Below are 26,299 nucleotides of genomic sequence, written 5' to 3' on the forward strand. Positions count from 1 at the left end.
AGGGAACAGTGGTTTTCATGAACGTATAATATTGCAGGAATCCGGGTATATCTTTGTAACTATTAACAATCTCCTACCAGATTTATAATAATGTGAAAATTTTATCCACTTCCATTAATTTGATGTAAATATTATTACAATTAATTCACTATTTACGTCTCGCTGTTCATTTGAAAGTGTCCATGTTCACAACTCTTGCTATGGCAATCGGTCTGAAACCACCCATATTTTCGAGACACAGGCACCTTTGTTTTCCCACTGGAATATCCCTAATGGTAAAAAGGTTGAGATTGATTGTCATCTCAATGCTAAATAGATTACCTACAGTTTGATGTATAATACTTTATGACTGGTATAATCACTGTAAAAACTGTGGTGTTAAAACTGACACCAGTGGGTGTTAATTAATAGAGGACCACACCCTCTGGTGTTAAAATTACACCCTAGAGATTGAATATAACACCAAAGAGTGTACATATGTAACAACCAAAGGTGTTGAAATAACACCTATAGGTGCTAAACTAACACTGTCAATTTAACACCGGTGTAAAATCACTGGTGTGGTCCTCTATGTACACCGGTTAACACCGCAGTTTTTGATGTGATGGTTACATCTTATTTTTCTCACAAACTTTGAGATCAAGCAGGCAGAACATGGCATATTTCTGTGTACAACGTCACGTGACTAACGTAATACTATGAAAGTTTCCGTTCCTAGACCCTTTTCATTTGAAACAATTAATACATTTCAAAAAAATTTAATAAACGCATTTGATGTTGAAAGTAACTATAAAGCTTTGCCTACTGATATAATATAGCTACAGTTTGAGGAAGCAAATATCGAGTCTGGAATTGATTTTGATTTGCAATAGGGTCTCGTCTGCTATACGTAAACCAAATGAGCGAACATGATGACTGAAACTAACGATTTTGCTTCAGTTTTGGCCACTTTTAGGTGAAATTTTAATCGGGAAAATTCCCCCCCCCCCCCTTGGAAAATCATGGATCTGCATGCCCCAGCTCCTGATTCATATTCACAATAATACTGCTAAACTTTTATGATGATTTCGTTATTTTTGGGGTCAAAATTTGATAAGATTTTCAGCACTTGCCCCGTGGATTTTATTTAAAGGTAGACCTATAATAGTCTAGACCATAAAGCGGACCATATACCCTATAGTAGGATATCATGGATCAGGTGGGTGTTTCATGAACTTTGTTCGTAAGTTAAGAGCGACTTTAAGAACGACTGGTGATCCTTTCTTACGCGCAAAACCCTCGCCAATGAAGGTTTTTGTGTATATTATTTACCCCAAGAAAGGATCACCAGTCGTTCTTAAAGTCGCTCTTAAAGTACGAACAGCTTTATGAAACGGCCCCCTGATACGCTGCAGGGCCCTCCTTGGTATAAACGCATCGGGTACTTTAAATTTTGCCGGGACCGGCAGTTGCAATACACCGCGTGAACACCCTATACTCTTTGACGAATAGTGTATATTGGTTTTAACGTGCTTAGGTTGTGACTCGATCTCCTATACACGGGACCAACATTTGCGTCCTTTCAGATGGACGGAGTGTTTTCCAATTGCATTCACACCTGCACTGAATACGGGGGCATACCCAGGTTTTTCCAAAAGGGGGCAGGCAAATTTTTCGGAGGAAATTTTGACAAGCAAAAAAAAAAAAGGTTTTCAACCACATGCAAATTAAGCATATTTCGTACCCGAAAAAATTTGACAAGCAAAAAAAAAAAAAGTTTTCAATTTCAAAAGAGGGTGCACACCTCTGTTTAATGGCATTTTTGCATTTCAAATTTCAATTTTGCTTCTCTAAAGGGGGGCACGTGCCCCCTGTGCCCCCACCCCTGGATCCGCCAGTGACTGAATACAGTGGTGAGGCACACTAATACACACTGCAACGCTGTAGCATCAGACTTCTTTGTTATTTTCATATCCTATTTTTGGAGACGCAATAACTTACTTTTTCTGGTCGCTACCATAAAGATGTATACATCTCTATGGTCGCTACACACTGCCTCCTCCTAATGGTCGCCAGTTTTGACCACAAATTATTTGTGGATGCATATTATTATTGTGAAGCAAGATTGTAGATCGACGGTACCGGTACGGTCGTTCGTAAAGCCGGAGCTGAATCCCCGGGGCTGAATCCACCAGACACAGAGAGCTGTTTAGTCAACTATAAAGTCCTGCCACTATCATGACTATTTGGTAATTAATGCCAGGTGATTGATGGAGTGAAATTTGTAAGTCATTTTTGGTGACCTCTTACCGGTAGATTTACTGGATTTTGGTTTATTGTGAAGAGTCAACCAAATTTTGCTGCGAGTCTGAGTCTGACTCTGTCTCTGACTGAGTCACTTGCAGTTGCATGACTTGACTCAGCTCAGTGAGTGTAAAGTGAAGATTGTTATTGTTAATGTTGTTATCATGTGTTGTTTTCCCACATTGTACCTAAAGTGATGTTCTTGCAGGCTCCACTTCACTTCCGCTACACTACGCTCCACCTACCCGAAGTGAAGTGGAGTGGAGCCTTCACGAACATCGCTAACCCGGCCCAGGGAGCTCCCGCTTCGTGGAGCTCTAACGTTAGGCGGGCCGCATATACCAACCTCGCAATAGTGTGAGTGGGCGGGCCGGAGCTCCTGCCTAGGTTAGAACATCGCTTGAAATTGAGGTATGGTCAGTTCCCCCATGTCTGCGCGGTCTCCCAAGTCTGCGCACCCGCGTATCTGCGCGATTCTAGTAAAAGAAGATACGCAACGAGCACGAACTTTACACATGCAATACATAGACAGGTATTCATAAAAAAATCCGACTCAAAATGGTGAAAAAATAATGAATTCAGGGCATTTCATGTGACGGCCTCAAAATACAGCCTTTCTCATCAAAATCTCCGAATCGTGTGCAAAGTGAATGAGTGCGCAGACATGGGGTACCATTTTTTTTTTCAATCTGAAAATGACTGCCCCAAGGTTTTTTTCAAGAAAATCCTATATTCTCTTTCATTTTTTAATGAGAAATTTGGTATACTTACTCTCAATAATATAAGGAACATTATTATCCAAAAGATTTTGTGAAATAAGAAGAAATTCATGTTGTTAAATCTTAACTCAAATTGTTAGGTGCGCAGACTTAGGGCCCACCATCATACCCACATTGACTCACTGAGGAGTGAGGTTTTTGCCTTTTTGGCAATTGCATCTTGCAGTTGTTGTCATTGTGTCAGTGGGTGGGTTTGGACAGTAGTGTGCCTGTGGGTTCGATAACTCGAGCTAAAAAATTTGTTTACTCCATAATTCATGTAAGGTATATTGGAATCAATGTGTTGATGTCTATGTCTGATGAGTTATAAACTCGCCCCACCATAAAAATATTTGGACCATGTATGCCTATGCTATGGCATGGGAGTAACAGTGAACTGATTAGATTATAAGGTATGGAGGTCAAAGGTTAAAGGTCACAGAGCCAGAGGTCATTTCAATACACCTTAAAGTGCACCGTTCTTGTAACTAAAACACTTTCATGGATCAACTTCATATAATTTTTGACCATGTATATATATATATATATACATGTATATATATATATATATATATGCATACAGGAGTGACAGTGATTTGATTAATTTGAGAGGTAGGATAGAGGTCAAAGGTTGACACCTTGATTGCCTTTTTCTTGCGATAGCTCAAGAACCGTTTGATCAACTTCAAACTTTGGTCAACATGCATATTGGAGTGATAGTGATCTGATAAGTTTTGCAGGTTACAAGGTCACAGAGATCATTACAGCATGAAACATGAAAATTGGAAGATGATGCTTATTGGAGTGATATTGGTCTGATTAGTTTTTTTTTTTTTTGGGGGGGGGGACAGAGATCAAAGGTCACAGACACAGGCCATACATGTACATGTATTTCAGTACATCATGAAATCAAGGAGGTATAAGGAGGTATCTCCTTGGTGAAATATATCATTTTTGTGATAATTCAAGGACGGCTTGAAGGACCGGCTCAAAACTTAGTTTATTTATAGTGTACATGCATAAGGGTCCATTTTAAGAGTGATCAATCGTTTTGAAGAATGAAAATGAACATCTGTCTTTCTTTTTAATAAAATAAATTAATTTGACTTTCTATGTAAAAGCAAAATAAGTAAAAAAGAATGATTTAAAAAAAATGAAAGTGAAGGAGATATGATTAAGGATCTATGATAAATCTCTGGCTGACTAGCTCCATTGCTGTGCAATTTGTTAATCAAACTTAATGGTTCATGAATATATTACATTTTAAGACATATAAATTGAAAAGTCGTGGAGTGAGAGCTATATTAATGTTTGCATGAACTACAGAAGTTTGCTGTGACTAATTGCCTAGATATATATATGTAAAGTTATTTCTGTGTGAAACTTGCATTGCATAATTCTGTTGTCTATGATACTTTGATAGGGACACTTATTTGGGGTTGTGTTGTGGTGACATGCTCTAATTTCATTCAGATAAATCTTGGGAAAATGTGACATTGTAGTCATCTTGTTTTTAAGAGTCAATTGATGGGTGTGTGCAGGCTTCTCCAGTAATAATCTTCCAGTACTCTAAACCATGATAGATCAATTAGAAATCTTGATTGGGATGGACTTTGCAACTTCGTACAACTTAAAGAAGTTCTTAACTCTTTGGTTTCTTTTTTATTTTGTTCAGACTTCCACTTACTAGTATGTGGTCATCCAATGTTTCTTTTTTCTTTAAAATCACTTTTGGATTTTATGTTGTTTGTTTCATTCAAATGTTATTCTCTTAAATGTACATGAACTTATCCTTAATTTACATTTATGTTTCTTTGTCCATCGATATATATAATTTCATTCTTCTTCAATGTGCCTTTGGTTTATATTCAGCTTGTGTACGTGCTGTGATGTTTCTCTTTGTGAGTAGACTGTAGTTGGCAGACAAAAGACAATGGATGCTTTGGATAATTCAAATTTCCCAACCGCCCAAGCCATGTCGCTGATTCCTGTGGCACCCTCTGCCCTCCCTCCAAATCCCAGTGCTTTACGATCTCCGCCCAGTGTTACAATACCAGTACCAACCAGTGGTGGTTTGAAAGGGGCGTCGTCCTCCAAACCAGGGCGCTATGAAGCAGGGGTGGACACCACACCCCTTACCCCTCCCAGCTCCTCACACAACCTTCAGCTGGTATTTGATTCCAGCAAAATCTATGATAACCATCCGAGGAAGTACAGGTGAAAAATTACATTCAGTCATTCAAAATGTTCATTGATTTCATAATGCAGATGGACAATACATCTCAAAATATGACTGATCCAGTTTTTTTATTGATGCCATTTTGAATCAAATTTATTTTAGATTATTGACATTCTAATCTTTTCTGTTTGTATTTATTTTTGTTTTTAGACCAACCAAATTATGCTTTTGAATTTTTACGTTGCAATGCCTCATTTTCATGTAAGTTGTTAAGTAAAACTGATTGAATGTCTGGTTCTGGATTACTAAATTCTATGGAAATTTTTATTTTTTAGATAGTATCCTCCCCTCTTCTAATTTGTGTTTTTATAATGTATTAACATACATGTTCTAGTATTAACAACTTTGTTTACAAGTGGTTTGCTGTGTTACCTAATAGTTTGATGTGCATGCTGTTTTTTTAAATATATTATTATTGATTAATGCATGTGTCCATATACATTCAAAGATGAAAGTTCACCTTGACATAAATTTGATTTTGATGAAAACAAAAAATATTAGAGAGTTTGGTGAAAATCCATCAGATCAAAGAAGAGCAAAATAATGGATTTTTTGTTTATATCCTGGTTTGTATTAAAAATAAATGGATTTTCAAAAATTATATGTGAGCAGCTAACCCAATTGTACCTCTAAGCAAAATGCCACCTTGGAAAATAAGATATGATTTTATTTGTCCACTCATGTCTTCAGACACATTATTTCAAAGTTTAATCATTTTTTTATATGAAAAAAATATATAATTGCAGTACTACAAATTGTAATCATGAATCATGGAATAATGGGAATTCATGGAACTTACCTGTATGACAAATAGGTCTGCTGCTCCTATGTGATACCACCAACTTAAAAACAAAAACCATAAAAGAAAAAAATCTATGAAAAAACACAACTCTGTTATTATTTAATTAATTTTCTTCAGAATTCATATGATTTATTAATCAATACCAACTTGCCCTCAAGGTGAACTTCTTTCATATTTACTTTTTTAAATGAAAATAAATATTATGGTCTCCATGCAAATGGGGGAGCAAATGAAGTAACACATCCAATTCTTGATGAATGTATTGTATATTCAACTACATGTATACATGTAGATGTACATATGTTTCAATTGTTGGTCTGATAATGAAAGAATATGTCAAGATTAGACTAAAAAGTATTGTAAGTTGTATTTGATTGTGATTCAATGAAAAGGGGTAAGATTGAAATTCTAAATGATTAAATCATTACGAATGGTGTGTCACATCATTTGCTTTCATTTTCAGTGATTTTATTTGTTCTAAACATTGTTATGGACCAGCCATGTTGGAAGGACTTACTTGTTTTCTTTTGTTAAAAAATTCATTTTTTCTAGAAAGAAAAAAATAAGGATGCTTTAAAGGTCAAGTTCACCCCAGAAAATGTTGATTTGAATATATAGAGAAATATCAAACTTGCATAACGCTGAAAGTTTCATCAAAATCGGATGTAAAATAAGAAAGTTATGACACTTTAAATTTTCGCTTATTTTTCACAAAACAGTGATATGCAAATGAGAGAGTCGATGATGTCCCTCACTATTTCTTTTGTTTTTTATTTTTTGAATTGTACAATATTTCATTTTTTACAGATTTGACAAAAAGGACCAACTTTACTGAACCATATTAAACAATGCTAAATCCACATGCTCAGGGAAGAATTAATCATTGTTTCACTTGACAATGAAAATTAAAAAATTTCATATTTCTTATAATAAAATACAAAAGAAATAGTGAGTGGGTGATGCCATCAGTCTCCTCATTTGCATACTGAGCAGGATGTTCATATTATTGTTTTGTGAAATTAAGCAAAACTTTAAAATATAACTTTCTTATTTTACATCCAATTTTGGTGAAATTTTCAGTGTTATGCTTGTCATATTTTACTCTTTTTATTCAAATCAACTTTTTGTTAGGGTGGACTTGTCCTTTAAGGACTTATAGAATGACTGATTGAATTGGAATGTTCATAATGCATTTTATAATTAATATTCAATATTTTACCTCTCCTCCCCTTCCCATCAAATTAAAAGAAAAAAATGGAAATGGAAATGAAAATTATAATTGAATGCAATGACATTGTAAATGAAAGAAAAGAAGTGGGTTTTAATAAGCAATAACTTAAGAATATGTTATTCAATTACAGATTACTTTTAGAACTTGACAAGGATAATAGTGTCAATAGCAAGAACATTTCCAAGTCGGCACTGTCTGCTACCAATGCCACTCGTACCCAGCAACCCTCCCCTCCATCTGTCATTGTTGAAGATGGGCAAGTCATAGCCATGGGAACCACAAGCAGTGGTCCATCAGCTGGTCCTAGCCCCACACCTGATCCAGCAGCTGCACCACCAAAGTCGTTACCCACCTCAGGAGCCCCGTTCACACTCTCTGAAGCGGTCTCATCCCTTGCTATCAAGAAAGAAAAAGGTACATGTAAAGATAATCAGAAGCTTTAAGATTGTTTCTCTAAACTTGTCAGTAATGAGATACTATTTAAAAGCTTCTCTTACATTTAATAAGCTGAAAAAAAATCATTAGACTTTTTATTTGTCCACCGAACATAAGTTGTTGCTTGAAGAAAAAATCTTAAAACAAGATCATGAAGACTGTGAAACTCAAATAGGCAACTTCGTAAAAAAGAAGTCTGACAAATGGCAGGGACACTTTATTTCTCCTAATCAAATTTTCCCTTGGGGCAGTGATCAAACTATAACAGTAGGTCCTATATTGTTATATACAAGAATATTTCATAAACAATTTGTTATAACTTTGAAAAAGAAAAATGGAATGTAAGTCATTATGTGTATTGGAGCAAATTATGGAAGAGTTGTCCCAGTCCTGCATTATGATAACCGTACCTTTGTGGCCAATTTGAAATCCCCATAAAACTTTTTTCCCCCAACTTTCAAAGATTCATGAAATTTATTGCTTGTTGGATTTGTTCAAATGTTCACCTTTATACATGTACTTCACAGTTTTTTTCTTTTCCCTTTTCAAGCAAATGGTCTGAATTAGGTTAATAGCTCAATTTAATTCTGCATAAATGAATTAAATACAAATAGTAGTGTAGTAGATTTCACAGTACTCCGTGTATCTTTTTGGGGCAATTGATGGTCCTGTATGTTGGTCAGGACCAACAATTGCCCAAGAAAGATACATGGTGTACTGTGAAACCTACTACACTATTTTTCTTCTTCACCATGGAAACCTTAAGAAGTTACAAATTAAATACCTTTTGGATTGCTGCTCGGAGCATCACTTTATTATACCATTATTTTTTCAATGGTATGTATCATTTTTCCTGACAGGTGAATCAAAGTATGTACCTCAGGAGTTTCTGAAAACCTTCAAAGCAGCCACAACTCTTGGTCCTCCATCAAATCAGAAAAATCAACAAAGATCAGGATCCTATTCTGGCCCGTCATCTTCGTCTGCAGAGATCCCCTTGGCAGTAGGCATACCAAGTTCAGGGATTGTCCGAGAAAGCCTGGCACCAATACCAAAAATTGTTACTCCAGAAAGGTAAAGTATGTTTTTTTGTTTCTAGATCCCTTGACTTGAAGAAATTATGTCTGGCAATCTTATATTTACATGCTTTCATGTTTTCACGAAAAAAACTTGCTTGAATGTATCTTTCTCATTTATCAACATTTATAACTGTAAATTGCAGTTGATATGACAAAACACTTTAGATTTTAGATTGTGGGCGCAACATGGTCTAGTGGTTCTGACTCTCGTCTTTCAAAGAGAGGGTCGTTGGTTCAAACCCTAACTAAGGCGTGTTTTCCTTCTGGCCCGCCTGCGTATTCCCAAAATGTCCAGTAAAGGGATACTTTTTCGTGGGACAAGTACGGCCCGCGGATTGTAAAAAAAAGGGGGTGTATTTGACTTTTCACCTGGAGATTTCTTTAAAAAGGGGGGGGGGTTCTCTCTCTCTCTTTGGACTCCCGAGAAATTAAAAAAAAGGGTTATAAAGTATCTTGAATATCATAGAAAAATTGATCAATCCCGGGATCAAATGCCTGAAATTCCTGCTAGTTTTGAAAGTTCATTCAGGATTATTTCATTTTGAAAAGTAAAAGCATAGTCCCCCACGATCGACTTGATTTAGTACGGACTTCTCGAAATCTGCGAGAGAGATAGCAACCCCGGGTATTGATGTTATCCCATTGTGATTCTGTTTACAAGTGATCACGGAAAGTAACAAAGTTGAAACTGCTATTAACAGGACTTACCATTAACAAACATTTATGTCATGAGATTTTCCATTTTTTGTGTGTTTCTTATGACTGCATTGAGTTCTGAGATCTCATTTTGAACATCAAAAAATCTTCCCTATATAAATCCAGGTATTATTATTATTATTATCTCAAATGGAATTCAATATGCTAGCATGCTGCTTAATTTCATTCATCTTTACTTCACAAACTGGCTTGAAATATTGTACATATATTAGAGGCATATGTGGAGTATGTAAACATAAAACACTATATAACGAATATTGAACATAGTCAGCAATACAGGTACCCCCACATACATACAAATGCATAGAGTATACATGGAATATGTGCAGTGATTTGAATGGTTTGGGAGGCACACCTGCATTACCATTGTAAAAAAAAACAAGTTATACACAAATACATACACACTCCCTTGCCCTTCCCACTCAACTCCTTCATGTATTCTTCACATACAATACATTTCAGGCAAAACAAACAATATGTCTGTATATCTCATCAGGTGTGGGAAAGCCAGTTCATGTTCTTTGAACTCAAACCCTGGGGATCACGTGCGCTTAACATATTTAAAAGGACCCTAGAAAGATTTTTTTTTAATGAATATGGTGCAGAACATATACATGTATATGAGACCTGATGTACCCATAGTAAAGTTTTTGAGATTTGAATGCCTGTACTAAAGAGGAGTCCAAGTACTTGTGTAGAAATGACAACCTCCCCCCAAGGAAAAAAATGAAAATAAAAAATAATAATAAATGACTAAAAATAGATGAATAAATAAATGACATGATAGATATATAAATAATAGATTAATAGATATAAAAGGATAAATCAATAAAATGCTTTTAAAAAAAAAATGAAAAAAAATATAACATAATAATCCTAAAAGCATTATTAGTAAAAAAAAAACAGAATTGTGAAAGTTTGAATAAGAACAAAGAATAAGATATGGATGTTTGAAAAGTGAGATCACCAAAGAAAGATAGAAGGGATGTGTGAGGGAGGGGCATCGAGACTGTGAGAAAGAGACAGAAAAGGATAAAGATACATTCAGACATATTGCACAGGCAGGGAGAGAGAAAACATGTTTATGTTCAGTGATCATTCATTTATAACCATTGCACTGAGGCAGAACAAACAGTATTGTATACCTGCATATCTCATTATGACAGGAGCTAATGGGTTAGTTTGAACTTGAACCCTGGGATCACGTGTGCTTATCATGTGAGTGGAATTAAAGAGCCCCTGGTATAACTACCAGACACCTGTCTGGAAATGTGTGTGCCTTTCATATTTAAATTATCTATCTGGAACGTGGTTCATGAATAGGTTGTCAGGTAAAATGAGTATGTAAACATAAAACACTATAACAAAAATTGAACATAGGCAGTAATACAGGTACCCCCACATATATGCAGTACAAATGCATAGAGTATACATGGAATATGTGCAGTGATATGAATGCTTTGGGAGGCACACCTGCATTACCATTGTATAGTAGAAAAAAAAAACCAATTGATACACACACACTCCCTTGCCCTGCCCACTCCTTCTTGTATTCTTCACATACAATACATCTATAAAACAATATCGTACGTCTGTATATCTCATTAGGTGTGGGAAAGCCAGTTCATGCTCTTTGAACTCAAACCCTGGGGATCACGTGCACTTAACATACTTAAAAAGACCCTAGAATTTTTTTTTTTTAATGAATATGGTGCAGTACATGTATATGAGACCTTATCTACCCAAAGTAAAGTTTTTGAGATTTAAATGCCTGTACTAAAGTGGAGTCCAAGTATTTGTATAGAAATGATGACCCCCCCCAAAAAAAAAAATATATTAATAATAATAAATGAATAAAAATAGATGAATAAATAAATGAATGATAAAAAACAAAAAAGAAAAAAAATATAACATGATAATCCTACAAGCATTATTAGTAAAAAAAAATAAATAAATAAAAAAGAGAGACTGTGAGAAAGAGACAGGGAGAGACTGAAAAGGATAGAGATGCATTCAGACATATTACACAGGCAGGGAGAGAGAAAACTTGTTTATGTTCAGTGATTATTCATTTATAACCATTGCACTGAGGCAGAACAAACAGTATTGTATACTTGCATATCTCATTATGACAGGAGCTAATGGGTTAGTTTGAACTTGAACCCTGGAATCACGTGTGCTTATCATGTGAGTGGAATTAAAGAGGCCCTGGTATAACTACCAGAACAAGACACCTGTCTGGAAATGTGTGTGCCTTTCATATTTTAATTATCTATCTGAAACGTGGTTCATGAATAGGTTGTCGGGTAAAATAAGTTTTAAGTTTATAGATGAAATCAGTTTTTAGTAGATACTAGTAACTAGTTTCATTTGTCTTGTAGTCTTTTCCCAAACTCTTATGTGGCCTTAACCAATCATTTTAATGTAATTTACATGTAGGTGTATACTTTTACTTCTTTCATCTGTCATCAATCATCTACATCATGTAGTAATTCCCATAACATTGATAACTCATTATAAATTTAAAAGAAATTTAAACGCTCAGAAACAATATTAAACTGTAAAACATGTCAAAAAGGACAGTCCATTACAGTATAGAATTGAAAATGACTAAACACCTCATTAAGCACTCTCTTTCACAATTGGTAAAGACATGCAAACCTTTACAAATGGCTTCATGGTGTGCAATCATTTTAATGTAATTTACATGTAGGTGTATACTTTTACTTCTTTCATCTGTCATCAATCATCTACATCATGTAGTAATTCCCATAACATTGATAACTCATTATAAATTTAAAAGAAATTTAAACGCTCAGAAACAATATTAAACTGTAAAACATGTCAAAAAGGACAGTCCATTACAGTATAGAATTGCAAATGACTAAACACCTCATTAAGCACTCTCTTTCACAATTGGTAAAGACATGCAAACCTTTACAAATGGCTTCATGGTGTGCAATTGTTTGCAATTAAACGCAGTAAAATTTCACCTCTGCTGTTTAGCAATATCTCCTAGCAGTGTCCTTCCTCTGTTTCTTCATTCTTAATTTATATTGACAAAACAAAAATGAAATAGACTTGTCTTTTCCCTGTTTCTCTGTTCACTAGCTGCGGAGCAAATGCCCCAGCTGGATGCACCGTCTTGCAACCGGAACCCCGTCGTCTCTTTGGCTTTGGACCCCTCTACCGCCCTCTCCCAGAAACCGTCTGTGCCACTGGTGAGCGTCGCCAGAGCAGCCCCACCCTCCATGTGCCTGGGAATCTGTCAGAAGCTGTGGGTAGGGAAGGGATCACTGGGGCAGGGTACTCAGGAGCTAGGAGAGCCAGTGATTGCCCTGATGGGGTTGCTCCAGGAACTGATGGACATAAGAAAAAGAGCCCCACCCCTGCAGAACTCAATGTGTGGCTTGGTGGATCATTCTAGCAGGACGCAAAGAAGGGGTTTGCCCTATTTAGATCATCGGGGTGGGGTATCTCTGGCAGTAGTACCATTCAGGGTATTGGCAATCGGGGTGCTTCAGAAGATGGCTATAACACTCCTAAGAACATGATGGCAGATGAGGCAAATGATGTGATAGGACACTAACCCTACATAATAGGTCATCTTTTCAACCTCTTGCACCTACATGTACCTTAGCCATTGCACAGCGATATCTGTAAAAGAGGCATTGCAGAGTACTTTATTTTAACCCTAACTAGGCCGGGCTTTTTTTGCTGTTCTGTGGCCGGGGGGTTGATTCAACCCCCCCCCCTGAGATATAGGCCGCCGATCGCGCGAGCGCCGCAAAAATTTGCACGCTGGTAGTGTGCGATGTAATCTACAAGGCTGTATGGTAAAATTTTCCAAAATAATAAGATTTTATTTTATATGAATTAATTATGCTAATTTATGCATAAATCATACTTTTTGCTCTAATTCACTTAATAAAGCTCATAGAATGCTACTTTTTGGTAAAAATATTCTTAGTAGCATTTTTAACAATGGCAATTGAAAAAAACTTCGGTTTGAAATCAATTTCTTATGTATTTTATTGTTTTATGAATTTCTTATGTATTTCTTTCTTTTTCAACCTTTTGTTTTTCTTTGTTTTTTTCACCAGATTTATTGCACAACCTTTTTGAAGCATAATTATGCTAAATTCAATTGCTTTCAGCTGTTTAAAGTAAAAATAATCATATCTTTATGAATAAGATGAGAAAACTCAATTTGCATTGACTTTGTACACAAAATCACGTTTTGGAAAAATTTTTGGTCTGACATGCACTTACAAAATGTTACGTAATTTCGGAACCGCGTACCCGGGCGTCGTAAATTTGATCTCAAAAGATGCGCAAGACTTAAAAGTATAAACTCTGTGAGTGGTGCGGTCAAAAAATTTCGCGCGGCGGAATGATCGCAGAAAATGTTGAGGGGGGGGTTGATTCAACCCCCCCCTGGCCATTTTAGGGTTAAGGAATGAATACTTCTACCTTGGACTACATTAGCTGAACATGGTGATACTAAAGCTACAGTGGAGAGAAAACTCCTCATCTTTGCTGATGATGAGAGAAATACATTGCATATCATAGTGGCTTATTCACAAGAATTTCTTTTTTTTTGTATCCCAGCTTTAATTTCTTGCCAAGAAATCTGATGCTACCATACTTTTAAAAAGTATTATGGATTATAAATCATTAATAATTCTAAATTGTCTACCTCTCTCTACAATTTAATTTGTTCAAGATTATTTTCAGTAGGTGTATGTCTTCTTGTAGAAGGTTTAAAAGTTATGTGTCTTTAAGTTTACGATAGTTTGTGTTGTCTTTTCAATTGCACATTCTTATGAGGAGAAAGTTGAATAAAATTATCATGTTTTAAAGATTTTTGATCTTTTAATCCACTATAAATCCATTACTTGACCATGCGTAATAATGCTCTTCATTGCCAGAAACTGACAATCTTTTTTATTTGTACTAGAGAGGCCCCAAACTATCTAACAGTTGAGGTCACTATTCACTACATGTTTCATTTAAATGAAATAATACTAGTACTTATTTCAAAGTTATTCGTGTTGTGCTGCTAAGTGTTTTAAGCTGCTCTCAAATTTGAGCTATCAGTGTAAGATTGTACAATCTTATACTTAATCTGTCTATATCTAACTCTTTATGATTTCATCTTATACCTTTGTAGACTTTTCAGAGTTTGAAGTGATGTAAGAATCTTTACTTTTGAATGGTCATCCATTCATTGCAAAGAACTACTGTTTTTTTTTAACTTTGCTTTTGAATTTTGACTCAAGCCTTTTCAAGATTTTAGCGCAATTTTTGAAAAAAAAGCTGGACAAGCCAGCTGAAGGTTTTAATCCACCCCAAAGAGCAGTCTAGATTTAAACCAAATTATGACATACGTAGTTAAACCCCAGGATGTTTAAACTTCTTTTTTGAAATGCAAAATTGAGACTGTAGTGTAAATTTAAACCTCAACCATGGTTTAAACTTCTTTTTTTAATTCGGGCCATACAATGTATCGGAAACATGTTACCAGGGAAAAAAATAAAACAGGGATTTGGGGCGATTATACTCACGAAATTCAAATTCAAATTGTTTTATTCTCTCAGTAAAACCTTTACATAAAAACAAATATAATACAAATATGTATTACAAATCGGTGTACAAGACAGTCTAAAAATTGCATTATGGTTCAGAAATGCTCAAAAGAACCATGGAAAATAAAAAAGGAGCCCTGGGAATTCCCCATTTGCTGCAGTGTTAAAGCTTATCCAATGTTTCAGATAATAGGTAGTAGGTTGTTAGAAGTAGCCCTCAAAATATATTTTAAATATGATTTTTGCCTGCTTGTTACCTTGATACTGACATATAATTGTGATAAATAAGGAAATATTAAGATGAAAAGTCATTGTGAAGTTACATTTACTTTTCATAATTTATACTGAGGTTTAAAGACAGAGACGATTACAAATAATTTTACAATGAATGATCTATATTTCATATTACAGGGCCCAGTCGAACTAGGCTGTATTGTAGACATAAATATTATAACTTTTTCTAAGGAAAACTGTGTTGTCAAAGAACTCCCTTCTGTGCAAATGACATTTCTTTGAAAAGCATTGATAAAAAGCCTTCAACATGAAGTGCTTTTAATTCAAGTAGTATCGGATGTGTAAAGGAGTTTGTTGTTATAAATGAACTTGGAAAAATACAACGTCTAGTATCATGATTCAGCAGCACTATTCCATTGCCATGCAACTTATAACTTTGTTTATCTATATGTGGTGTAAAGAATTATGTGTGTACTCTGTAGTGTACTTAGGAAATAAATGGCATGTTTGCTAAGTGGGAGTTTGCTTATCCTCTTTGCAAATCAAAAGCCTGTAAAATATAGTACTGATACGTAGTGCTGTTCCTAAGATTTAAGATGGTTCATGTTATTTAGTATTCTTACCTTGAGAATATTTTTAGGGAATGTTTTTGTTTTTTTCTGTTAAATTTGTCATACAATCTGAAATATGTATTTAAGATATGGATATATAAGATAATTTTATTGAAAGATCAACAAATTTGTGTAAATCTCCTTTCTATATTATATTATTATTATTACTGTATTACTAATTAATAACACTGACAATTTACCTGTTTTTTTGTTGTAGTTCATGTGTATTTTGTTTTTGTTTTTGAAGGAGGGGATGGGGGCTCAAGAAATCCATCTTTTGCGTTTTATATACAGATATCTTTTAGTGTCATGTAATTATATGTTATATGTGCATATATTGCTGTTTAATGACAGTACATGTATTTAATTTGGATTTGATGAATATGCTTCCAGTTGAAACACACTATGTAGTAGAAAGTGATTTCTCATAAATGCTTCTCAAGCTTAATAAAGAATTTAATAGCTTTTCTCTTTTCTTCATGATTGTGATTTGGATTTTTGCAAGCATTTATGGTGTTTCTTTGTACCTTTGCACTGTTATATTTAATGTGGCTATGTTAAAACATGAAGTTTCTCCTTTGTTGAAAGTATAGTTTATTGTATAAACATAATCATCATTTATTTTAGTCAGCCTTTAATACAAAAGATTGCTGACTCTCGTACCAGGATGACACTCCCTCCTTCCAAGTGTTTCTTTCTGTCTTGAGTATTCTCTTTCTGGGGCCCGTTTCATAAAGAGTTACAACTTTTGTAACTTTGCCATAATGCCAACTACCATGGCAACAGGGCTCAGCAGCCAATCAAAATCAAGGTTACCATGGTAGTTGCCATAATGTCAAAGTTACAACAGTTGCAACTCTAGGCCCCAGGTCAACCAACTTTACCATTTTCCTTCTTTCCTTGTAATTGTTGGCCTTCCTTTTCCTGTTTGAGATTTAATCCATCATTGACTAGTGCGCCAAGATTCAATGTATTTTCATTCTGATAGGTCACTGGATGCAAACAATTGTTTACATATTGATTTTATCAATTTACTAGTTTTGTTCGTAAATGTGACTTTCTCTATTTTTGTTTGTCAGTTTATATTCCTGTGCAATGTTAATGCAGGGCTCCTTATCACAGAAGTTTGCAATCAATCGCTAAATGGCAGTGGCCAATCGAGATAATTATTATGCAATAGTCACACCAACAAAGCCACCACTTGAAGGATCAAAGCTATTACGTTACATATCATCGGTCAGTTTGGAGTCATTTGTGTTGGTGTGACTGGATTATAGAGTACCGAATTGATGACGTCACAAAAAACTTTATTTTAGCATTTCAGCGTTTTTGATACCATGTATTGGTGGAGCATGATGAAAAACCCTCACTACTAATTTGGTGGGAATCGGTCATCAGAGCCTTAGATATGACCTCATGAATACATAATAACGCCAATGAAGTCAGCGTATTATTGGCCTGGTTCTATCTTGGGGCCCCGTGGACCGATTCCCACCAAATTTGGGTTGTGGGGGGGGGGGGGTTTCATCATGCTCTACCAAAATATGGTATAAAAAACGCTTACGTGCAAAAAATGAAAATTGATGACGTCACACTTTGATACTATATATTACCTGTATATTTTGACCAGGAACCAATGAGAATTGTTATTTCATATTTGCAATCTATGGTAAATCTTAGATTTACAGAGCACAAAATACATACTTTGGTGTACTGTCCTACCTCTTTAATCCAGCTACCATTTATCCATAAACTTCTACTGTATATTCTGGTGCATCTCCCCAAAGCCTTACTTTTGGATACTCATCTAATACACATATTGTTGGAAATGTCATTTTATTGTTTTTACAAACAGAAAGACATTTATTATTTACAATCATCTTATTACCAAGGAATTAGATGATATTCCCTCAATTAAATGATACATCTACTCTATAATTCTTAAATTTTGTCCCACTGTATCATCAACCATGGACTAAGTAGATGCCTTGTGTTATCATGCTTCATTCATGCATGAATTAAGCACACTTTTCTTAGCGTATGCGATGAAATTAGCATAGTTACGTACACAAAATATGCAGTCTATGATGTACCTTTGTACAACTGAAACCTCTTTTTTGTGAATTCAGGCCAAATGTAGCCTCAAAAGAGCACTTGGATTGAATATGTTCTGAAAAAAATATGAAAGAGTATTGCACTGTTTAGAAATGTGGTTTGATGCACCATTTATGTTGGCTTATAAATTGTATAACGTAGTCATTGTTTCATGGAGCAATTTGGATTGGCAGAACATTCAACTTTATTTTTTTATGTTGTGTATTTTTTTTGTTATGTTCATACATGTACGTATTACAGTATTACGGTGTCTAGTGTAATGGGCATGACTGATTATCAGAACTCTCATCACTGCCACAGAGATCTATTTTTTATTCAAACATTGAATGCTTAAGGTTCTTCCAAGTATCAGTGATATTAATAAGTATGATATCCACATGTTCTGTCCAATATAAAAAAAAAAATGCTATTGTGTTTAAGTTACCATAATGGTTACTACCATGATAGCCTTGATTTTGATTTGCTGCTGAGTGCTGTTGTGGTGGTACGTACCAGACTGGTAGCATAGTTACCAATATTTAGTTACTGTGACCATTGTAACAGTTACAATCCTTCCTTCTCTGAAGACATAGGAATATGATTAGCCGGGGGGGGGGGGCAGTCAAATGTATTGCTGTACACATGTGTGACCAAATTATTTCCAAATACCCCCTAAATGAGTTTTTCTCTGTGTGCAAAATAACCCTCTAAACAAGTTTTTCGCAGGATTTATTTACACATTTTGGCCCCTAAAGCTGTCGCCAGAATATGACCCCGGGGAAAAAGCTTGGGGAAAAAACATACCCTAAACACGTTTGGCTAGTCTTAACCCTGCGATTGACCATTGACAATCTTTCAAAACCACCCTTTTTTTTTTAATCAGTGTTTTTGATACCCTTAACAAGTGCATGCGCGGCCTGCGTCCAAAACTGAAAAAACACCCCTTTAAACGCCTTTTTTTGGTCACGCATGTGTACAGCAATGTATTTGACTGCCTCCCTCCCCCGGGATGGTTAGAGCCTTGATAAGGTATTTTGGTTCAGATTAAAGTGAGGTTGAAAATCAGGGCTTGAGATATTTTGTTTTGCAGTTAGATTTCAGCTATCATGTAACATACAGTTCCCCCCCCCCAAAAAAAAAAAAAATGTGTGTCCAACACAGGTACGTTGGTAAGTATATAGGCATGAACTGAATATTTTCCTTTCTTTCCCGTCAGATCCTGTATGTAACCATTGTGTAACTAAATGGCTATAATGTAACAAAAATGAAATGCAATGCACCTATATACACTTACAAATTTATTGATCATCATCCGCATCATGATTTTGTATGTAAAGTTTACTGAAAAGCTTGAGCAAAAACACTAGCATGTTGGTAGTGATGTTCTCAACCTGTGAAAAGTTAAAAGGTATGCAGATCTCTTCTCACCTTGAACAATCATTTGAAAGCATCAAATCCTTGAAAAACAAGATTTTCAGGATTTGTGAGATAATACGTGGATATTGTTGGGTTTTATAAAAGGAAGTCTATTTTCTATAACATTGGATCATCCTGAAGTCAAGGGTGAGGCAAGATAGGAAGATTTTTATTTGTTGATAACAATGAAACGGGGGTGTTTCATGAAACATATTGTTAGCGATTTTCACTAACAAATACTGAATATTTTCTTTATGAAATGCCCACCAGCTCTCCATGGTCTGCAAAATGTTGTTTTTTAGACTGTGGTCGTTGGTTCTTGGCACTGTTGTGTCCTTTGTGAGTAATGATAAGTTACAATAGAATGTTGATTCTGTAGCAAAACCAAGGATTTCAGTAAAATTGTCACAAAAGTCCATTAAAAAAAATGCATGAAGTTTGAATATACCACTTTATTTGTCTCAAACAAACTATGAGTTTACTAAAGTTGTGTAAAAAATTGCCCTTTTAATAAACAAGGCTGTATGCGGTTTTTTCTGGGAGGGGGAGGCAAGACACAAAGAATCTCGAAAGAACTTGAAAGTGAGTGAGTGAAGCGTCCGAGCTTATCGTGGTGCGCTTTTGCACTTTCTGTAGGGAAATTGAAGGGTTTCGTACACAGTTTGGGTGAATTTTTCTGAAACATTTTCAGTAAAAATGTAAATTTTCAATATTTCTGTGGTGCAGACAACCCCCCCCCTGCATTCGGCCATTAAATGCTCATCTTTGAATAAAAATTGATTATTTAAAATACTTTATAAGCATTATGTATGTCAGGGCCGAACATATCCATCTAGCTTTGTAGATGAAAGTTGAAACCTCCGAAAATAATTTTTTAGGTAAAATATATGATTTTCCTCAATTTAAAGACTGTTGACCAGTTTGACATTATGTGAAAGAAATAATTTTTTGTTTTGAACTTCATCAGACTTTATCATGATTATTTTTTTTTTGTGATATGTTGCATTCATGCCGTGTATGAATAAATATATGATGAATTGTACAAAATATGAGAAGAATGTCTGTCATTATTTTGTGTATGTTATACAATATTGTAATTAATATAATGTACTGTATAGTAGATATTAAGACAATATGATTAAGAAACAAAGTATACATATCAGTCAAAGAACAAAATAAATACCAATTACCAAGAATAAGTGGTTTTCTTCTCTGCCACTTTTCCTCCACGTGGTAAAAAAAATATTACACAATACACATATACATTTATCATGTCTAATTGCCATTAAATAAGATTATTCTTTTGATATGAGAAGAGATGACATTTTAGCAAGTGTGTCCATTTGACATTATGACGTCATATATGCTGTCAATATGAAATCTAGTGATTTTAATTCTTTTAAATAATTTAAAGTTCACAACTTTCTGATTTGCCCGATTTCATTCAAAGTTATATACATCTGCTTCTCTGATTGTATTTTTAAAAGTAACTTCCGGTTTTTTAAAATAATTTTTCCTTATCTTTATTTAGAAAATGTCATAAATTTTAATTTCACCTTTTCCTTTGTTGTCAAAAAAGAGTGGATATGCATATGTATTTTATATCCCTTGCAACACCGTTCATAATAAGCCTACTCCTTTCTCCTTTTTATACTCTTAATATTTACTTTTATAATGATATAATAATTTCACCCTTTCCCTTTTCTTTATCCCCCCTTATCCCTCTCTCAGTTGTTAAACATTTCTTCTTCTTTTTTTTTTGGGGGGGGGAGGGGCAATTGCCCATGATGAAACTATGGTTTCCCACCTTTTTTTTTTTTAGAAAGTCGTGATTTTTTTTCTTCCTTAGCCCCGTTTTGCAAAATCCGGTTTGATAACCTCACTTCTACATGTTTTACCGGAAATCACTGAGAAGAATAGTTTCGACCGAAAAAGAACTGTCTCTTGAAGTTTTTACAGATGAACAGGATCCATGCTTTGACCGACGGGTGATATAGTAAGATAATTGGAGCTTAATATGGGGAAAAGTCCCGTAAATCCACCTTCCTTTTTCATTGTCTAATAGTAGGTCTAAAGAGTTGTGAGCAGCGTAGATTAGGTATTACCAACTTAATAGACAAGCCATGATGTTTCTTGCATTATTTGAGATATGTAGATGATGTATCGCCTGAATGATTATTTAATAAATGGAATGATATTCTGTTTGTTTTATAGAAGACGAAAATTTATTCCATCTTATTTTATTCCATTTATATTTATCTTATTTCTATTTTACTCATAATCTTTTGCATTGTATAAATGACAAAACAACTGTCTAAATGATTGTCACATGGGCGAAAGGAGTAAGTTGTGTTAGGAACATTTAACACGTTCTTGATCACCCCCCCTAAAAAGAAATACCGGATATGCGTGGGAAAGGGGGGGGGGCAAGTTGGCCGCTCAGTTATTATTTTCACATACAATATTATTTGCTAACATTTTTAAAACGTTTATTTTGCTTTCTGACATTCGGGTAAGTGAATACGAGAGAATGTCTTTTCTTATCATGTTTATTAATTTATCCCCAAAACTTTGGTCGTGTGGTCCAGTGGTTAGAGCATTGGACTCATAATCGCAAGGCTGTGAGTTCGAATCACCACTCTGCCATTGTCTCCACTTTTATTTAAAAAAAGCCCGAGAGTAATATCTGTCGTCTATAAGGTCAGCCACTATGACTGATTAACCTAGACGTAAAATGTTTCCTAGGTAATTGGTTACATACCAGCTTGGCGTTTACCAGCAAAATGCTGTCCTGCTGAGTTCCTTCGGGAGTTACCATAACTTGACAGAAACAGAAACTCGCTCATTGCATAGACCTATTCAAGGCAAGCATACAACTTGCATCCCATTCACTTGCATAATGAAAACAAATGTACAAAAAAATCATGACTTTCTTCTTATTTTTTTTTTCACTCGATTGAAATGTTCAGTGTTTTGCTTGTTTTCATTTCACCTCCCACTGTCAAGAACATGACATTTTTTAGCCTGGTATATGATCCCTTTTAAACCACGTGCTCCAGTATCATGGGCTGTAGAACCGGGGGAGGGGGGGGGGGGGGCTTCGCCCCACCCTTTTTCTCCAAAACTGTGTACAAAAACGTAAACATTACCATCTGATATATAAGTGATTTTCTGCATGGTCTGCCCCCTTCAAATACCCCTCCGCCCCCCGAGTATTTCGACAAGCTTTACATGCCACATGTGATTTTCTGATCCAATTTCAGCAAATTATATGTGACTTTGCCGACTTGGTTTCAGCATGGACTTTACTGCGAATTTTTTTCGACTGGTCATTCATTCGTTGTCCACATTTACAGGGCATCATGATGAGCTTTTGCAAAAATATAAAAGAGGAAATTTTGGTCAATACTATTTATCAACATAACGTATGAAAAGTGTATAGCAACAAGGAGCTCTGCAACATGCTAGGTCTGAACATTCCTCGAGCTTCGGAATAAAAAACACCAGTTACATCAAAAATTTTCAACCAATCAAATTTACCGCCGTCAAAACTTTGGGAAACTTGCAAAGTTCCTGCGCAAAACCATGCGCAGAGCCAGATTAATGAAAATGAGGAAGTACCCGAGCTATTTCCGTACAACACATCATGCGGCGGCATTCGCTGTGCATTAAACACGGTGCGGAAATGTGTGGTATACCCACGGACAAGGTTGGGACCGTAGCTACATAGTACAGGATAAAATGCATGACTAATTCCCAACTAATTCATGATAAGTGGGATGACAGTTGATGCTAAGTCGATATTTGGATGGAAATATCTCTGGATAATATCATAAAATACATCTAAAAACGAAGATGAACACCGAAAACGTAAGGGAGTGGAGCGTCGAAGATGTAGCGAAATGGCTTCGTCAGGTAAGAATGTGATTGAACGCCCCCAGACTTTAGGGAGAGCGGGTTCGAAGAAGACCGTACATAATTTAATCTCTCCGCGGCTGCCTGCGACTGCAGAGCGCGATCGATCTGTTGTACATGTAGTTTATAGGTAAAGTAACTTGTATTGTAAAACCACTGGCACTGCTTATCTAGTTTTGAGTGTAGAAAATGGGTTAATTTTGTAGTAGAGGGATGCAGCTAGGCTACAGTAACATGGGGAATATTATAAACAGTCACAATCTCCGACCATAATTAACAGAGGAAGGCCAGGATATTACAAGAAAGAGAGGGAGATCGATGCTTGTACAAAAATTGTACTATAGTATTACTATATTGACTATTCAATAAGTATGTAGATCTATATCTGGTTGATTATCATTGTCTCGGTTATGCTAGGATTTTGAAAAGGTGTGCAGATGGCAAATTTGAAATTAGAGGGAGTGCAAATGATAATTTTCTTTGATTTAGTTTCTTAAATATAGAGGGGGTGTGCCACTTGCGCCCCCTGCAAGGGTCCCCCTACTGTGTCTCACTGATAGATGCGTCACTGAAAGATTTTTACACTCCAAATGCCTCTTGGTTCATCCAAATAAAGGTCGTGATCACTTTTATGAAATAAATACAAAGTACCAAATAAGTAGGTCATGATGTTGAGAAGAGTTGATTCTTCTTGTTCCAGCTACATGTAGTGCTATAAGACCTCCAAGGAGTATCGTCTCACAACAGTTGGTTGTCTATCAGGGTATTTGAATGTGCAATTGATCGTAGAAAATCTTTATGAAGAATTATAAAAAAACATAGCCTAAAGATCTAGATATGTTTTTTTCTTAAATTACAATTCTAGGCCTAAACTACAGTTGATCATCATTTGTGACCTACCACCCCAAAACCAACAAGTTGCCAGATAAGGTTCTCTGTAAATAACCAAAATAGTAAATTGGTCTTTAAAAACCCCAAAATTATTTTGTAAAAATAGCTTATCTGAAAGAGCAATTTTTCTTCTTCATACCATGAACATTTGAAGTTCTGAAGTTGAATAAAAGAAAATATAAAAGAGTTTCTTGGACACTACTTTTTCGGACTGCTTGGAAGTTTCACTGAGATTACACAGTATGCACATCTCATGCTTGAGTGAACCCCAGACTTCAAACCTTGTTTTCTCCATATTTTTTAAGCTCTTGCTTAATTTCCTCGGCATTCAAACAAGAACTTGTAATGGTTATTGTTTGTCAATTTTAACATATTATATATCATTTTAAAGCTTAGGAAGTTAATTTTCAAGCTCAATAAAAAACTCAATATTCATTTTGGTCGACTTATTGTTGGTTTTGGGGTGGCAGGTCCCATTTAGAGTATATTTTCGATGATATCTATGATTATTGTGCCTCAAAAATGTCAATCAATGGTGAGATGACCATAGTCTCGGGCAGACTGTTCCGCAAATGCATGATGTTGTGAAAACATATCCTTCACCTAATTACTCTTAGTGTTAGTGATGTGGGTGATATGGGATTAGGATCTCTTGCTCTAGCCACTGGTTGGACTTGTGTCAAGCAGTAACAACTGGTCACAAGGAATGTCAATTCAGAAGACATGATAGTAAAAGACAAGTCCACCCCAACTAAAGTTGATTTGGATAAAAAGAGAAAAATGTAACTAAAAGCACTGAAAATATGATCAAAATTGGGCCATGAAAATTAAGAAAGTTGTGACATTTGAAAGTTTCGCTTAATTAAAAAAAACAGTTATATGCATATCCTCATTGGTATACAAATTAGGTATGATATCATCTACTCACTATTTCTTTTGTATTTTGTTATATGAAATTCAAATTTTCTCCTCATTGTCAAGTGAAACAACAATTAATTCCTCCTTAAACATTAATGTAGAATTACCATTGTTTATATGGTTCAGTCAAGTTGGTCCTTCTTGTATGTAAAAAATGAAATATTGTATTCAAACAATAAAAAACTAGAAATAGTGAGTGAAGGACATCGTTGACTGTCTCATAACTTTCTTATTTTACACCTTAGTTTTGTTAGATCAGTTTGCATTATCAAACTTTGAATTCACTGAGAATTTCACAAAAACATTTATTGTATGTAAAGTTAAAGAACATTTTAAGAAAGATTCCCTAATAATTTGCCCCTTTTCTCTCACTAAGAATAAAAAAAATGATATGTTTGCTACCCATCATTAGAAAGATTAAAATGCATTTGCAATTGCATACTACATACATAGGTCTTCAGAAGAAAAGTGAATAACAGCTCGTCCATTTGTATTCAATTGAAATAGATTAGATATTAGAATCAAACTGCTTAGAGAAATCTTTTTTCTTCACATACGATTTTTTATTCGGAAGAGGGGGGGGGGGGGGTTCACATCATGTTTGAGCTTCTTTTTTCCTTCATTTTTTTTGGGGGGGGGGGAGGAGGCTTGAACTTATCCTAGTATGAAAGGTCAGCTCTGCAATCAGATTAAAAAAAAAATTAAAATGTTTATTTCTAATTTATCAAAGTTATCTTTTTCTCAAGGGAGAATGAAGCACGTGGATCAACTTAACTTGCAAGCATGGAGCTATACGCTTGTGAACAGAAAAATGAAACATAAGATCACTGAAAGATTAAGAAAGATTGGACCAGAAAATTATGAGCATTTTAATTGAATGTTTAGATGCCAATGCAGCATGTATGAAGCTTCTCCCATTGAAAATTCAACCAAGATGTCATATGTCACAGTTTAACAGTTCTCTCCCGACAAAATAAATATACTCCAAAATATATCTTCTTGTCCCTTTATGATGATTTAGCACAACGTCTTTGTCCATGGTATTATTTCTGAAACCTAAATTTAACAAGCCTGTTTCCCAAAGAAAC

General features: G+C 35.2%; 1 protein-coding gene across 1 annotated transcript; it reads left to right on the forward strand.

Annotated features, from left to right (window-relative positions):
* Positions 1-2,090: 2,090 nt before the first annotated feature.
* LOC129273369 (mucin-5AC-like) lies at positions 2,091-13,863 on the forward strand. Its single transcript, XM_054910395.2, has 5 exons — positions 2,091-2,263; positions 4,914-5,258; positions 7,444-7,727; positions 8,609-8,822; positions 12,656-13,863. The coding sequence occupies exons 2-5, from the start codon at positions 4,975-4,977 to the stop codon at positions 12,969-12,971; spliced, it is 1,098 nt and encodes a 365-aa protein (XP_054766370.2). The 5' UTR covers positions 2,091-2,263; positions 4,914-4,974; the 3' UTR covers positions 12,972-13,863.
* The last annotated feature ends 12,436 nt before the right edge of the window (positions 13,864-26,299 follow it).

The sequence above is a fragment of the Lytechinus pictus genome, chromosome 12 (assembly GCF_037042905.1).
Source record: "Lytechinus pictus isolate F3 Inbred chromosome 12, Lp3.0, whole genome shotgun sequence".
In the NCBI taxonomy this organism is placed as follows: domain Eukaryota; kingdom Metazoa; phylum Echinodermata; class Echinoidea; order Temnopleuroida; family Toxopneustidae; genus Lytechinus; species Lytechinus pictus.